Below are 17764 nucleotides of genomic sequence, written 5' to 3' on the forward strand. Positions count from 1 at the left end.
TCCTGAAAGGGGAAAAATGTAGGGGGGGTGAGAACATCATCCTCGAAAGGGTTCTCAGTAGAGGGTTTTTAGGAATTGCTGTAATAGGATACGTGAAGATAAACCGTATCATTGATTAATAAACGTCTTATGCCTCTTTTCAAAACAACGGTTTACAATAAAAGTAAAGTCGAAAATCTTTTCTGAAAGAGGAACCATTCAATTCTAAAAAAACTCAAAAGCCTTTCAAAACAGTTTATCTATGCTGAAACAAAATAGCCTTTCATATTTTGTTCCAAACCAGAAACACAAAACCGAAATCAACCATCGGTTCATCTCATTCCAACCACGGCCCTAGGCCCAAACAATCCAACCATCAACCAATCACCACAGTCCGACAGAGTCCCAGTAGCAAACACAAATAGGAAGATGCAAGCACAAACAAACAGTTATTACAAGTAGAACAATTAGCAATTAATCACATAGGCAAACCAAGTATAATATGCACACTCAAACAATGTCACATAGATGCATATGATGCATGCCTGTCCCTAGTGGCTGATGATATCATCTGTCGGTTATAGAGCCAACCCGACAAGTCCTGGTAGCTAACCATTGGACTGTCCCTCTGTCGCGCATCCCCAACTCGAGTTATACTCAACATAATCGTGATCATGTAACACCCTAACTACCAAAGCTCACGCTTCCGGCTGCGCAACTCTGATAGCTCGGACATTACGACGACTTTTATACTATTTAATACTAAAATATGAGCCTGTTTAAAACTTTAAACCGCAATATCGCTCCCAAAAATACTTTCATCCGATAACATACATCCATAGATACCATACAACTTACAAAACTCATAAAGAGTACATCCATATATACATACATATATATATATATATATATAAATATATTTACAAGCATTAACCAATACAATCCCTATCCCTCTCACAGAATATATCAAGATAAAGGCGAGGGTACAATAAATAATCTACATCAATACAGAACATATCAATAACTAAATAAACTCTTCGTGACTTCTGCGCGCATATCCTGAAAGGGGAAAAATGTAGGAGGGTGAGAACATCATCCTCGAAAGGGTTCTTAGTAGAGGGTTTTTGGGAATTACTGTAATAGGATACGTGAAGATAACCGCATCAGTGATTAATAACCGTCTTATGCCTCTTTTCAAAAACAACAGTTTCCAATAAAAGTAAAGTCGTAAATCTTTTCGGAAAGAAGAACCGTTCAATTCTCAAAAACTCAAAAGCCTTTCAAAACGGTTTATCTATGCGGAACCAAAATAACCTTTCATAATTTTTTTCCAAACCAGAAACACAAAACCGAAATCAACCATCAGTTCATCTCTTTCCAACCACGGCCCTAGGCCCAAACAATCCAACCAACAACCAATCCCCACAATCCAACAGAGTCCCAGATGCAAACACAAATAGGAAGATGCAGGCACAAACAAACAGTTATTGCAAGTAGGACAATTAGCAATTAATCACAAAGGCAAGCCAAGTACAATATGCACACCCAAGCAATGTCACATAGATGCATATGATGAATGCCTGTCCCTAGTGGCTGATGATATCATCTGTCGGTTATAGAGCCAACCCGACAAGTCCTGGTAGCTAACCATTGGACTGTCCCTCTGTCGCGCATCCCCAACTCGAGTTATACTCATCATAAACTTGATCATAATCATGATCCATATCCATCACCCTCATTGGTGAATATTTACGGGGGCGAGCTCATCCGAGGCTTTCACAGTGCCCGGCCACACTTACGACATAGGGTCAACAGAGTATCAAGTCTCAACCTGGAGCACGTGGTGGCTAGCCACTGCTACTACCCAGGGAAACTCGTAATCTCAGATAGTGGAAGTGCAACATTCACATTTATCAATGATTCAGCATAAACATGCAATCAATCTCATCCATGGATCAACATCCATCTCAGCCATCCAGCTCACGGTTTATTCCAGAACCAGCCAATATTCATATCATACACAGCCATTCCGGCTCACGGTTCAATCCAGAATCAATCAATATGTATAAACATACACAGCCATTCCGGCTCTCAACAAAACAGCACTTCCACATTCAAAATCATCAAATTCATGAAATCGGCATTTAAGCCATAAATCATTTTCTCAACTCATTTCACTTTGAAATCAAGTTTCAACTCTTTTCAGCCTTGGCTTTGAAGATCTCATTTCTCAAATCATCTCAGGCTCATAAGCTACTTTTACTCAAGGTAAATTCTCCTTTCAAAACAATGCCACTCTCGGCATCCTCTTTCCAAAACTTCCATAATCATGGCAAGTTAAAAGCCTCTTTGAGATATTCAAAATCACCCATCCAACAATGGGATTTTATAACAAAAGTTTCTCAGCAGAGTCCCAAGTCTTTAGGGGAGAATAACATAACTCATTTCGCCAAATTCATTTAAAATCATTAAAACATTGGCTTTTCGACTTGAGTAATAAAATAGGATCTAAGCCAAACCGAGTCACGTTATCATTTACTTCTTTCAAAGCCGTTTCCTTTACCTAGGCAAAACCAGCTTCAACCCCCATGATAAATTCTAAAGTATTTCAACTATTCGAAATTGTTTTAGTCTTGCAAAAGTTCAGAATTCAAAGAGTACTTAAAACATTTCTCAAAACATTTAAAAATGAAACTTGTCAATAGACAGTCAGGTCTTTTCAAAATCATTAAAACTCTTTAATTGAAACCCCCAAGGCAAATTCAAAGGCATAAACCCGTTTCACATTCAATTAGCTTTAAAACACAAGTTTCATCTAAATAACTTTCTCCTGAAAGAGATACAATGCCTTTCTTAAGAAGCAAGACTAAATCACAATTCCTTCTTTAATAATTCATTTCAAAAGTATGAATCATCCCTTTCTTGATAATTCAAATAAAATAGTAGAAGTCTTTAACTCATCATTCTCCGAACAACATTTCAATAAAGACTCGGATTTTATAGAAATTTTGGCAGCACCTCCCCTAAAACTTGGACTTTGCCACCCGGTTCGGGTCCCAACTAAACCGTTTCACAATCCTTTTCAACAGCCCAAAACCAGAAATCAATTCAAAAGCAAGCTAAATCCAACAGTCGCCTCAGTGGCATATCTCAAGGAAACCATTTCAGAAATCAACTCAATATCAACCGATTTAACTCATTTCTAAAGCTTTAAAGAAACAGCTCAATAACAAATCATTTGTCCAAAACCAAGTCAATTAAAGTAAACCAGGCTAATTTCAAAAGTGCGTTCGGCTTTTCACATTATCAAGATAATTAACTCAATTCAACTCAATTCTCAACGGATCAAACTCAGATTTCAAATCTTTAAACAATTAACATCAAAACATTATATTTCACAAGCCGCACAACAATTCAGCCAAATAAGCATCCTTAACCATTCGAGACAATCAAATAACACACAAGGCAGATACAATCACCAAATACCAATTGTCACATATCAGTATCCATATGTAATAATTCCAATACATAAAACATAGTTTTTGGAAAGCGCCGCTACCTCAAAACACAAATCCATAATCTAAACGCGTCACAGAATCCTTTCCGCCTCAGCCCGAGATCAGCAATCGAAATCCCGGCAGCCAAAACCTCGGTTCCAAGCCACTTTCGCAACAGTCTCAACAACTTTAATCGCAACATACAACAACCGAAACCCAATCGTATAGCGATTAATGCCACAACCTCAGCGTATGATAACAGAACAGTAACTAAAGGACTTTCAAATCAAAAACGCTTACCGAACCGAAGGAGGAATGGCTGAACCGACACAGCGGCGGTCTTCGAACCGGCTCGGCGGCAGCCCGGCAGCCACCCCAAGCGGCAGTGGCGACAAATTCCAATCACGATGACTGAAACCAACAGGCAGTGACCATAGTAACCTCGGAATTCAAAAAGGACAGAAATCCCAAATAAAACCCTTACCGGCATTGGATCTCGACGGCGGCAGAGGCGTTTTCCGGCGACGGCAGCGGGGTCTAAAGTGGCAGAAATGGCCAGAAGCTCCGGTGTGGCTCCGGCAGCCACAACCACTTCTCCGGCAGCCATTCACAACATGCGACGACCACCGCAGCAGCTGGCTGGACGGCGGCAGCTTCTGACGGCAATGGAAGCTCCGGCGGCGTCGCGGGTGGCTTCCCCCTCTCTCTCGCGTCGGGTTCTTCTCAGACGACGGTGGCGTCCTCCATTACTGGCGCCAGGGCACGACGGCGACGCCAAGTTGAGACGGAATGGCGATGGCGAAGGCACGGGTAGCGGCGGCGGCGCGACGCTCTTCGCGAAGCCTTCCTCCCTTCTCACGCGCATGCCCTCCCGTCAGACTCTTCCTCTCTCGCCTCAGTTCCGATCTGTGACGGAGGCGACCTCGCGAACAGCAGCGGCGGCCTCAATTGGGCAAGGCGCGGCGGCAGAACGGCTCCCCACCTGTAGCTCTCGGCGGTGGCGGCAGAACCCAGTGGCGCCGGCAGACAGCCCCTTTCCTCCCTTCTCTCTTCTGTTCTCCCGATTTCTGCCTTTCCTTTCTTTCTCTTCGTTGGTTTCTCAAAGAACAGTGTGTGTGTGTGTGTGTGTGTTTCGCATAGGGCTGCGCAGAAGGAGGATGAAGGAAAGCCTGGAGGCTGCGCAGCGTGAAGGAGGTTGGTTTCAGGGAATGGGTGTATCAAAATTAGGGTTAGGGTTACTTTTGTAATTTCAAATAAAAGTAGGGGTAATATAGTAATTGAAACTCAATTAAATTCAACACTAATTATATATAGAAAATACTATTTGTTCATCACTTTCACAAATTATTTTCAATAAAATGTCCAAATCAAATAATTAGAAATAATATACTTAATTTCTTCATTTTCCAAAATAGCAGTATTAATACTTAAAATATTACTTATTCAATCCAAACCATATAAAATCCTTATTATTTCATAACTATCAACTTTATACTTTAAATATAGAAAATAATCCAATAATTATAAAATTGGATAATAATCATAACTTATCTCAAATCCAATAAGTCAAAACTTGCCTTAATTATTTTTAATAAAATAATTTCTGAAATTAAGGCTATAAATAACCATATGATCTGAGACTTGGTCATAATAAGACTTTTCAAAAGTTCTGGGCCTTACAGATCATAATCATGATCCATATACATCACCCTCACTGGTGAATATTCACAGGGGCGAGCTCATCCGGGGCTTTCACAGTGCCCGGCCACAATTACGACATAGGGTCAACAGAGTATCAAGTCTCAACCTGGAGCACGTGGTGGCTAGCCACTGCTACTACCCAGGGAAACTCGTATCTCAGATAGTGGAAGTGCAAAAATCACAATTATCAATATCTCAGCATATATGCATTCATTCTCAGCCATGGATCAACATCCATCTCAGCCATCCGGCTCACGGTTCAATCCAGAACCAGCCAATATTGATAATCATACACAGCCATTCCGGCTCACGGTTCAATCTAGAACCAGCCAACATTCATAAATCATACACAGCCATTCTGGCTCACAACAAAACAGCATTTCCACCATTCAACATCATTAAATTCATAAAGTCGGCATTTAAGCCATGAATCATTTTCTCAATTCATTTCACTTTGAAATCGAGTTTCAACTCTTTCAGCCTTGGCTTTAAAGATCTCATTTCTCAAATCATCTCAGGCTCATAAGCCACTTTTTCTCAAGGTAAATTCCCCTTTGAAAACAATGCCACTCTCGGCATCCTCTTTCCAAACTTCCATAACCAGGGCAAGTTAAAGATTTATTTTGAAACATTCAAAATCATCCATTCAACAATGGGATTTTATAACAAAATTTCCTTGGCAGAGTCCCAAGTCTTTAGGGGAGAATAACATAACTCATTTCGCCAAATTCATTTAAAATCATTAAAACCTTGGCTTTCCGATTTGAGTAATAAAATAGGATCTAAACCAAACCGAGTCACGTAATCATTTACGTCTTTCAAAGCCGTTTCCTTTACTTAGGCAAAACCAGCTTTAACCCCCATGATAAATTCTAAAGCGTTTCAACTGTTCAAAATTGTTTTAGTCTTGCAAAAATTCATAATTCAAAGAGTACTTAAAACCTTTCTCAAAACATTTCAAAATGAAACTTGTCAATAGACATTCAGGTTCTTTCAAAGTCATTGAAACTTCTTTAATTGAAACCCCCAAGTCAAATTCAAAGGCATAAACCCTTTTCACATTCAAACAGCTTTAAAACAAAAGTTTCATCTAAATAACTTTCTCTTGAAAGAGATACAATGCCTTTCTTAAGAAGCAAGACTAAATCACAATTTCCTCTTTACTAATTCATTTCGAAAGCATGAATCATCTTCTTCTCGATAATTCAAATAAAAAAGTAGAAGTCTTTAACTCATCATTTTTCCAAACAACATTTCGATAAAGACTCGGATGTTATAGAAATTTCGGTAGCATCTCCCCTAAAACTTAGACTTTGCCACCCGGTTTGGGTCCCAACTAAACCGTTCCACAATCCTTTTCAACAATCCAGAATCCAAAATCAATTCAAAATCAAGCTAAATTCAACATTCGCCTCATTGGCACATCTCAAGGAAACCGTTTTAAAATCACACCAATATCAACCGAATTAACTCATTTCCAAAGCTATAAAGAAACGGTTCAGCAACAATCATTTATCAAACCAGATCATTTAAAGCAAGCCAGGCTGAATTCAAGAGTGGATTCTATTTCTCACATTCTCAATAAAATTAACTCAAATCAATTCTCAACGGGTTAAACTCGATCTCAAAGCTTTAATAGAATCAACTTGAAAAGCATTTCGTTTCACAAAACCACATAACAATTCAACCAACAGACGTTCATAACCAACCAAGGCAAATCAAGCCATACATAAGGCCGATACAATCACCAAATACACATTCACTCACATCAGTATCCATATGTAATAATTCCAATATATAAAATATAGTTTTTGGAAAGCGCCCCTACCTCAAAACGCAAATCCATAACCCAAACGTCTCACAGAGTCCTTTCTGCCTCAACCCGAACTGACGGCAACCAAAACCTCAGCTCCCAGCCACTTTCGCAATAACCATATCAACACTAATTGCAACATATAATAATTAGGACTCGATCCCAAGTTACCAAGACTCATATTCATTAATCAAACACAACCGAATGCTAACGCGAGGCTTTCCGAAACATACTTACTTACCGAAACGGAGAAGGGACGGATGAACCAAACAGCGGCGGTCTCCGAACCGGTTCGGCGGCAGCTTTAATCGTGACCCGCAATAACCGGAGCTTGACCCTATGTTACAAAACCTCAGAATCTGTGGCTAAATATAGCAGCACATTGATTTTCAAGAGCTCCGGAATGAAGATGCTTACCGTGAGAAAGGATTAAAGACTGAATCAAACTGCAGAAGTTCCGGTGATGGTTCCGGTGACCACAACAGCTTCTCCGGTAGCGGCAACTTGCAGCAACTCCTAGCACACAACCACATCACAACTCTCATGGTAAAGATGAACTTTAATGGAGAAGGAAACTGAAGACAAGTTAAAGCTTACCAAACGACACCAGTTCCAGTGGCGATTTTCGGCGACAACAGCGGTGGCGTTTCTCGGCGACCAGAAGCACAGCGGCCATGGTTGACGACGATGCGAGCTCCATCACCAATGATCGAGAAACACAGCAAAAGCATTTACCCCACCCATGAGCTTCTCTCTCGGCAGACCAGAGAAACAGAAGCGGAGCGCCATCGTGACTTTCTCTTGGAAGTTGGTGAGGACGACAACAGCCCTAGTAGCAGCGGCGGCGGGAGTGACTTCATCAGCAGCAACCAGGCGCGGCAACAGCGCGGTGGTGATGCAGCAGAGGCACGCGACGGTGACAGGCGGCAACGGCTTCCCCTGTTGTGCTCCCTCCGCCCTCGGTCCCCTGTTCCCGCCCGATCTCCTTCTCCTTCTCTCTTCGTGCTCGCCGGTGGTGGCACAAGTGGTGGCGACAAAACCCTTGTGGTGGTGGCGGCAGTTCAGCAGGGACGAGCTTCTTCGGCTCGTGTGCAGCAGCGCCGTTGGGGAACACAGAAACAGCGGCGGCGCCAAGTCCTCCTCCCTCTTCCTCTTCTCCCGCCGCAGCCCCCTGCTTCTCACTCCACGGATCCCTTTCTCTCTTTGTTTCTTTCTTTCTTTCAATCAGCTTGCAGCTGCTGCTGCTGCATTAAGTATCCTGGGGTGTACCGGTTCAGGGGAACCGGGTAGGGTTTTTAGGGTTAGGGTTATGTGTGTTGAGTTTTAGGATTAGGGCAAAATTTGGTTCAAGGGTAATTTTGTAATTTCAAATAAAAGTAGGGGTAACATAGTAATTGAAACCCAAATTAAATCCAACACTAATTATGTATAGAAAATACTATTTGCTCACCAATTTCACAAATTATTTTCAATAAAATGTCCAAATCTAAAAATTAGAAATAATACTTAGTTTCTTCATTTTTCCAAAATAGCAGTATTAATATTTAAAATATTAATTATTTAATCTAAATCATATAGAAATCCTTATTATTTCACAACTACCAACTTTATACTCTGATTATAGAAAATAATCCAATAATTGTGAAATTGGATAATAATCATAACTTATCTCAAATCCAATAAATCAAAACTTGCCTTAATTATCTTTAATAAAATAATTTCTGAAATTAAGGCTATAAATAATTATATGATTTGAGACTTGATCATAAAAAGACTTTTCAAAGGTTCTGGGTCTTACATTCTACCCACCTTACAAAAATTTTCGTCCTCGAAAATTGATACAAAACGAAAGAAATTTCATAAAAGTTCACCCTTGAACACATTTAAGGAAGAAGCAAAAATATCTCAAAATATAAACATATATATGGTTTTTCAAATACTTGGGTGGTCGTATGCATAACGATACAAAGGTAGGAGTGTGATTGCAAAGCAAACGTTACAAGATAGGCTCAATACACAAGGTCATATAATCTTAAAACTTTACAAAAACTTGAGATGCCAAAATAGGGTGCAAATCAAGATAGGCGTTCAGGAAGCAAAGTGGTAACTGGTGTGGTAAAAGGCTACAAAGCATGTTGGTATTTAAACAGCGGCATAACGTTCGCTGTCAATTCTCGTTCCCACTTCAGAACTTTAATTTCCCAACTCTACCAATCATTTTACAACCTCATAGCCAATCATAAGCCTAACAACCGCAAATCCGTTCTCAAGGAACAAAACACCCACAACTCATAACATGGTACACCTACCGTTTCACCTTCCATATACACATATCACATCTTAAAGAACTAACGCATCGTGTTACTATGTCTACAAATCGCATGTGATATCAAAACAAATCTCGAGTCTACTCAGAAGGATACAAGATCTAGAACGGAGAAACAATTATCAAGGATAATACTCATAGATTTGAGGGAATGTATCCAATTCCAGATAAACAAGGATGTCCAAGCAAAGAAGTTTGCTAGAAATAAATCCATTGACAACTCCAAAGATAACCCTTGGATCCAAGAAATTCAATAGGACCAATAAGAAGAGAACCAGCGCCTTAGTTCGAAACAAATTCAAGTTGAGTCGAAGAAGTAGGAGATTTACGGGAAAGAATATCTTGAACCCAAGACAAAGCTCACAGAACTCAAGAGCATGATTACAATTACTTTCGGATACATTGTTCATAAAAGAATCGAAAACTTGCAGGAAAATCACTTCGCAGATTAAAAGAAAGTTAAGTAATAGACATTCTTCAAAAGTGTAACAAAAGCATAAACGTGGCTTTACTTCAATACAAGTTCATGTTGAAGTAGATTTTGTAGAGTTCCAAAAACAAAATGCACACAACTTTGGCTAAGAGCTAAAATATTTCCTCAAATATTTTAGAAAGATAATTAGATGCACAACTTAACCAAAAGCAGTTCATAAAAACTCAGAAGTAATCAAATGCTTGTTCAAAAATTCTAAAAATTCATATTCAAACAAGCGTGTATAACATTTATAGCATGGACGCAAGAGAAAGTTAAACTCTCTTTAGAAAAGAAATTCCGAGGTAGAAATTTGCTTACAATTTAGTAAAGAAAATAAGTGGTGCGTTACAAACGAACCGATTTCCACTAAACAAGGAAGCTTTCCAAAACCTCATTTAAAATAGCGCATGCCAACTTTAAATTAACTTCGTCAAAATTGAACAATGGTTTCAATATCAATCAAGCAACATAATATAAATCCCGTTTAATATTTCTTCAAAGAAGATTCAAAACTTCTTTAAAAAGTTCAAAACAAGACTCCAAAAGTATTCTTGAAATCACCATCTCAGAAGAACATTCAAGAAGTTTAAGATGTACTAAAAAAAAGTCAAGCCATGCAAGAAAGGATCTTAAACCAAGATAGCTCAAACAAGATCCACTAGGCATGAGACATCAAACAAGCTTTCAATTGATTCAAAAGAATACAAAAGTCATAGAAAAGACAACTCAACCATTAGTAATTTCTCAAGGATAAATCTTTGACTAAAAACTCTTGTAAAGGCAATGAGAGGATAAACGGTGCACGAAATTGAAACAAATCAAGCTGACTCACATAAGAGTGAGATTCACAAGAGAGGAAAAACCAAGATCAATGGTAATGTTCACAAGATGTAAAAGATTAGTTAAAAACAAAGTCAAGTATGACATTCATAGAGATGGAAGGTTTAATAGAGAATTTAGTCCGTTCATAGGAAGAAAGCTATGAGTCCAATATTTTCAAAAGAACAGCAATGGCATAAACCATGTAGTATGCTAAACCAAACTCAATTCAAAATAAGTTAAGTGAAGCTTATCAAACGAAACGTAACCGGAACAAAAGCGAAAAAATCATTTCTTTCCAAAATTTTGAAAAATACCCCAAATATATAGTCAATTGAAGATGTGCATTGGAACTATAGTAAAATTACTAGGAAGTCAAATTGTATTTAAAGTAAATGCAGTTTCGCAAACCAGTAAAAGTACAGGTGAGGTATTAGAAATAAATAGTTGTTAAACTGTATAAGAAATCTTCAAAGTTCCACATATAGATAAGTGTATATCTAGTCAACAGCAATTTTTATAAAAATCTCAAAATTGGCTTTAATCACTGTCAAGTAAGAGAAAAACTGAATCAACAATTTCTCAAAGAATGGACTCAGAATCAGGAGTTAAAAGGCACAGCGCATCAAGACAAGTTCAAAGCTATGTCAAAGAACACGTGAATCAAGAAGAACTCAAACAGAGGAAGATATATGCAACAAGGATTCCAAACAAGCATATGCAATTAAGATCAAACAAGAATGCATATGAATAGAGAAATAAAGTTGAAAAATCAAACTACTTTTCAAAAGGATTAACAACCAAGAACTTCAAGTTAGGACAGAAGGAACAGGTCGACTCGAACGAAATCCAAGACACACAACTGAATAGCCTCGAGAAATAGTTTCCAACTTTTCCAAAACCCGCGATTCGCTTTACTCAAAACTCGGATTTCATCTATGATAACCCATCAGTGCTTTCATAGATATAATTCACTAGTATTGAGCTGGCCAAACTTAATACCAAGAATATGCAATGCAAGACTAACGGCGTCAATCAATAGATTGTCATGTGCATAAATCTCTAATTCTCATCATTTGATAAGACCTAATACATGACAAACACTCAGAGTATGCAACTGAAGCATAGTCGGTCCATTCCTCAGGCTCTACAGGAAGGACTGCTCTGATACCATAATGTAACACCCTAACTACCAAAGCTCACGCGTCCGGCTGCACAACTCTGATAGCTCGGACATTACGACGACACTTATACTATTTAATACTAAAATATGAGCCTGTTTAAAACTTTAAACCGCAACACCGATCCAAAAATACTTTCATCCGATATCATACATCCATAAATACCATACAACTTACAAAACTCATAAAGAGTACATCCATATATATATATACATATATATATACATACATAATATTACAGTCATTATCCAATACAATCCCTATCCCTCTTACAGAATATATTAAGATAAAGGTGAGGGTACAATAAACCATAACTAAAACAATACAGAGCATCTCAACAACAAATAAATAAACTCTTCGTAACTTCTGCGCCCATATCCTGAAAGGGGAAAAATGTAGGGGGGTGAGAACATCATCCTCGAAAGGGTTCTCAGTAGAGGGTTTTTAGGAATTACTGTAATAGGATACGTGAAGATAAACCGTATCATTGATTAATAAACGTCTTATGCCTGTTTTCAAAACAACGGTTTACAATAAAAGTAAAGTCGGAAATCTTTTCTGAAAGAGGAACCATTCAATTCTAAAAAAACTCAAAAGCCTTTCAAAACATTTTATCTATACTGAAACAAAATAGCCTTTCATATTTTGTTCCAAACCAGAAACACAAAACCGAAATCAACCATCGGTTCATCTCATTCCAACCACGGCCCTAGGCCCAAACAATCCAACCATCAACCAATCACCACAGTCCGACAGAGTCCCAGTAGCAAACACAAATAGGAAGATGCAAGCACAAACAAACAGTTATTACAAGTAGAACAATTAGCAATTAATCACATAGGCAAACCAAGTATAATATGCACACCCAAACAATGTCACATAGATGCATATGATGCATGCCTGTCCCTAGTGGCTGATGATATCATCTGTCGGTTATAGAGCCAACCCGACAAGTCCTGGTAGCTAACCATTGGACTGTCCCTCTGTCGCGCATCCCCAACTCGAGTTATACTCAACATAATCGTGATCATAATCATGATCCATATACATCACCCTCGCTGGTGAATATTCACGGGGGCGAGCTCATCCGGGGCTTTCACAGTGCTCGGCCACACTTACGACATAGGGTCAATAGAGTATCAAGTCTCAACCTGGAGCACGTGGTGGCTAGCCACTGCTACTACCCAGGGAAACTCGTATCTCAGATAGTGGAAGTGCAAAAATCACAATTATCAATATCTCAGCATATATGCATTCATTCTCAGCCATGGATCAACATCCATCTCAGCCATCCGGCTCACGGTTCAATCCAGAACCAGCCAATATTGATAATCATACACAGCCATTCCGGCTCACGGTTCAATCCAGAACCAGCCAACATTCATAAATCATACACAGCCATTCCAGCTCACAACAAAACAGCACTTCCACCATTCAACATCATTAAATTCATAAAGTCGGCATTTAAGCCATGAATCATTTTCTCAATTCATTTCACTTTGAAATCGAGTTTCAACTCTTTCAGCCTTGGCTTTAAAGATCTCATTTCTCAAATCATCTCAGGCTCATAAGCCACTTTTTCTCAAGGTAAATTCCCCTTTGAAAACAATGCCACTCTCGGCATCCTCTTTCCAAACTTCCATAACCATGGCAAGTTAAAGATTTATTTTGAAACATTCAAAATCATCCATTCAACAATGGGATTTTATAACAAAATTTCCTTGGCAGAGTCCCAAGTCTTTAGGGGAGAATAACATAACTCATTTCGCCAAATTCATTTAAAATCATTAAAACCTTGGCTTTCCGATTTGAGTAATAAAATAGGATCTAAACCAAACCGAGTCACGTAATCATTTACGTCTTTCAAAGCCGTTTCCTTTACTTAGGCAAAACCAGCTTTAACCCCCATGATAAATTCTAAAGCGTTTCAACTGTTCAAAATTGTTTTAGTCTTGCAAAAATTCATAATTCAAAGAGTACTTAAAACCTTTCTCAAAACATTTCAAAATGAAACTTGTCAATAGACATTCAGGTTCTTTCAAAGTCATTGAAACTTCTTTAATTGAAACCCCCAAGTCAAATTCAAAGGCATAAACCCTTTTCACATTCAAACAGCTTTAAAACACAAGTTTCATCTAAATAACTTTCTCCTGAAAGAGATACAATGCCTTTCTTAAGAAGCAAGACTAAATCACAATTTCCTCTTTACTAATTCATTTCGAAAGCATGAATCATCTTCTTCTCAATAATTCAAATAAAATAGTAGAAGTCTTTAACTCATCATTTTTCCAAACAACATTTCGATAAAGACTCGGATGTTATAGAAATTTCGGTAGCATCTCCCCTAAAACTTAGACTTTGCCACCCGGTTTGGGTCCCAACTAAACCGTTCCACAATCCTTTTCAACAGTCCAGAATCCAAAATCAATTCAAAATCAAGCTAAATTCAACATTCGCCTCATTGGCACATCTCGAGGAAACCGTTTTAAAATCACACCAATATCAACCAAATTAACTCATTTCCAAAGCTATAAAGAAACGGTTCAGCAACAATCATTTATCAAACCAAATCATTTAAAGCAAGCCAGGCTGAATTCAAGAGTGGATTCTATTTCTCACATTCTCAATAAAATTAACTCAAATCAATTCTCAACGGGTTAAACTCGATCTCAAAGCTTTAATAGAATCAACTTGAAAAGCATTTCGTTTCACAAAACCACATAACAATTCAACCAACAGACGTTCATAACCAACCAAGGCAAATCAAGCCATACATAAGGCCGATACAATCACCAAATACACATTCACTCACATCAGTATCCATATGTAATAATTCCAATATATAAAATATAGTTTTTGGAAAGCGCCCCTACCTCAAAACGCAAATCCATAACCCAAACGTCTCACAGAGTCCTTTCTGCCTCAACCCGAACTGACGGCAACTAAAACCTCAGCTCCCAGCCACTTTCGCAATAACCATATCAACACTAATTGCAACATATAATAATTAGGACTCGATCCCAAGTTACCAAGACTCATATTCATTAATCAAACATAACCGAATGCTAACGCGAGGCTTTCCGAAACATACTTACTTACCGAAACGGAGAAGGTACGGATGAACCGAACAGCGGCGGTCTCCGAACCGGTTCGGCGGCAGCTTTAATCGTGACCCGCAATAACCGGAGCTTGACCCTATGTTACAAAACCTCAGAATCTGTGGCTAAATATAGCAGCACATTGATTTTCAAGAGCTCCGAAATAAAGATGCTTACCGTGAGAAAGGATTAAAGACTGAATCAAACTGCAGAAGTTCCGGTGATGGTTCCGGTGACCACAACAGCTTCTCCAGCAGCGGCAACTTACAGCAACTCCTAGCACACAGCCGCATCACAACTCTCATGGTAAAGATGAACTTTAATGGAGAAGGAAACTGAAGACGAGTTAAAGCTTACCAAACGACACCAGTTCCAGTGGCGATTTCCGGCGGCAGCAGCGGTGGCGTTTCTCGGCGACTAGAGGCACAGCAGCCATGGTTGACAACGATGCAAGCTCCATCACCAATGATCGAGAAACACAGCAGAGGCATTTACCCCACCCATGAGCTTCTCTCTCAGCAGACCAGAGAAACAGAAGCGGAGCGCCATCGTGACTTTCTCTTGGAAGTTGGTGAGGACGACAACAGCCCTAGTAGCAGCGGCTGCGGGAGTGACTTCATCAGCAGCAACCAGGCGCGGCAACGGCGCGGTGGTGACGCAGCAAAGGCACGCGACGGTGACATGTGGCAATGGCTTCCCCTGTCGTGCTCCCTCCGCCCTCGGTCCCCTGTTCCCGCCCGATCTCCTTCTCCCTCTCTCTTCGTGCTCGCCGGCGGTGGCACAAGTGGCGGTGACAAAACCCTTGTGGTGGTGGCGGCAGTTCAGCAGGGACGAGCTTCTTCGGCTCATGTGCAGCAGTGCCGTTGAGGAACACAGAAACAGCGGCGGCGCCAAGTCCTCCTCCCTCTTCCTCTTCTCCCGCCGCAGCCCCCTGCTTCTCACTCCATGGATCCCTTTCTCTCATTGTTTCATTCTTTCTTTCAATCAGCTTGCAGCTACTGCTGCTGCATTAGGTATCCTGGGGTGTACCGGGTCAGGGGAACCGGGTAGGGTTTTTAGGGTTAGGGTTATGTGTGTTGAGTTTTAGGATTAGGGCAAAATTTGGTTCAAGGGTAATTTTGTAATTTCAAATAAAAGTAGGGGTAACATAGTAATTGAAACCCAAATTAAATCCAACACTAATTATGTATAGAAAATACTATTTGCTCACCAATTTCACAAATTATTTTCAATAAAATGCCCAAATCTAAAAATTAGAAATAATACTTAGTTTCTTCATTTTTCCAAAATAGCAGTATTAATATTTAAAATATTAATTATTTAATCTAAATCATATAGAAATCCTTATTATTTCACAACTACCAACTTTATACTCTGAATATAGAAAATAATCCAATAATTGTGAAATTGGATAATAATCATAACTTATCTCAAATCCAATAAATCAAAACTTGCCTTAACTATCTTTAATAAAATAATTTCTGAAATTAAGGCTATAAATAATTATATGATTTGAGACTTGATCATAAAAAGACTTTTCAAAGGTTTTGGGTCTTACATATTTCGTCTATGATAATTCATTAGTGTTCCATATACATAAATCATTAGTATTAAGTTAGCCAAACTTGATACCTTGAGGTATGCAAAGGTAAACTAATAGCGTTAATCATCAGACAGTCATGCATATAAAACAAAAACTCTCGTCACCAAGACAAGTCTTAAGGCATGACAGACACTCAGAGAAAGAAAATTACGTAACCTTCTCTAGTATTAACTACTTAATTATCGAGCCTTTGTATTGAAATCACGTTTCAGTTTTAAGAAAATGCCAGAAAATTTTTTTTTATTTATTAAAGACATGTATCAAGGATAAACATTGCAAATAATAATAACAATCACATAAGTATTATTAATAGTAATTCTTATACATAAGAAGTCATATAAACCTAAATACAACACCTACCCCTCTGCTAAAATAAAACCTCAAAGGACAAGAGCGAGGGGACTCTATGAAAGTAATTAAAACCATAAAGAAAGCCTACTAATCGCTTGTAGCTTCATATTGCATCTTCAAACCTGTGTCACTGAAAGGGTGGAAAATTTGGGGGTGAGAACCAAACCACATGTTCTCAGTAGAGGTCGAGAATGCCGTGAAAGTAAAGAATAAAGCGCAAATACTTAATTTCATTCGGAGACATCTAAAAGAAAATTGACCTCCTTTAAAAGCATTAGTTAATTATTCAAAATCCTAGAACCATATTTTCTTTATAAAACTCTTAAAAGTTTCCTAGACTGTATGAATGACCAACCTGTTCCAAGCATAGGTTCATTAAGTCTATGTTGAACCAGTTTGATACTTTATACAGAACTAGACCTCAAACGTTCCAGTCATGGCCTTAGGCCCAAACAACTCAATCAACATCCAATCACCACAATCCAAACAATCAGTTACAAACACAGGTAATGAGGTTCAAACACAATCAAGAGCAATTACATCAAGTATAGCAATTAGCAGTTAAACAGAATTATTCACTTAGGCAAACAAATTACAATATACACGCCCAAACAATATCACATAGATGCATATGAAGAATGTCTAGTCCTAGTGCAGGCCATGAGCTCATGTGTCGGTTAGCACCTGCATTCCCGACATTTATCCGGTCACGAGTTCACGATTTTCCGAATACAATTTTTCGTTAAAATAAATGCGCATATAATTATTAGCAGCTCTATTGAGACAGCCTCTGCTTTCTACTCACAGGAAATATACTCTTGGGAACAGAAAATTGCTGTAGGTATCCTAGTTTCCCTACAGAAGCTCTTGGGTTGCTTTAAGCAACAGATAAATAAATATTATCTCTTGGGTTGCATTAAG

At 38.8% G+C, this 17764-nt stretch overlaps 1 protein-coding gene across 1 annotated transcript; it reads right to left on the minus strand.

Annotated features, from left to right (window-relative positions):
- Nucleotides 1–908: 908 nt before the first annotated feature.
- Nucleotides 909–4083, minus strand: LOC110265102 (uncharacterized). Its single transcript, XM_088492625.1, has 3 exons — nucleotides 3777–4083; nucleotides 3539–3665; nucleotides 909–1038 (listed from the first exon to the last, which is right to left on the minus strand). Exons 1-3 carry the CDS (start codon nucleotides 4081–4083, stop codon nucleotides 909–911), a joined length of 564 nt encoding a protein of 187 aa, XP_088348751.1.
- Nucleotides 4084–17764: the final 13681 nt, after the last annotated feature.

This window comes from Arachis ipaensis, chromosome B7 (assembly GCF_059453495.1).
Source record: "Arachis ipaensis isolate K30076 ecotype BB chromosome B7, ASM5945349v1, whole genome shotgun sequence".
NCBI classification, from domain to species: Eukaryota; Viridiplantae; Streptophyta; class Magnoliopsida; order Fabales; family Fabaceae; genus Arachis; species Arachis ipaensis.

Excerpts from the sequence above, each read along its gene's own strand:
- LOC110265102 (XM_088492625.1), bottom strand. The coding sequence starts at position 4,083 with ATGGCTGCCGGAGAAGTGGTTGTGGCTGCCGGAGCCACACCGGAGCTT. Across the intron at positions 3,666-3,776 it reads GCCATTCCTCCTTCGGTTCG|AGTTGTTGAGACTGTTGCGA; the intron begins GTAAGCGTTTTT and ends TGTTGCGATTAA. Across the intron at positions 1,039-3,538 it reads TTATGGATTTGTGTTTTGAG|GATATGCGCGCAGAAGTCAC; the intron begins GTAGCGGCGCTT and ends TTCCCCTTTCAG.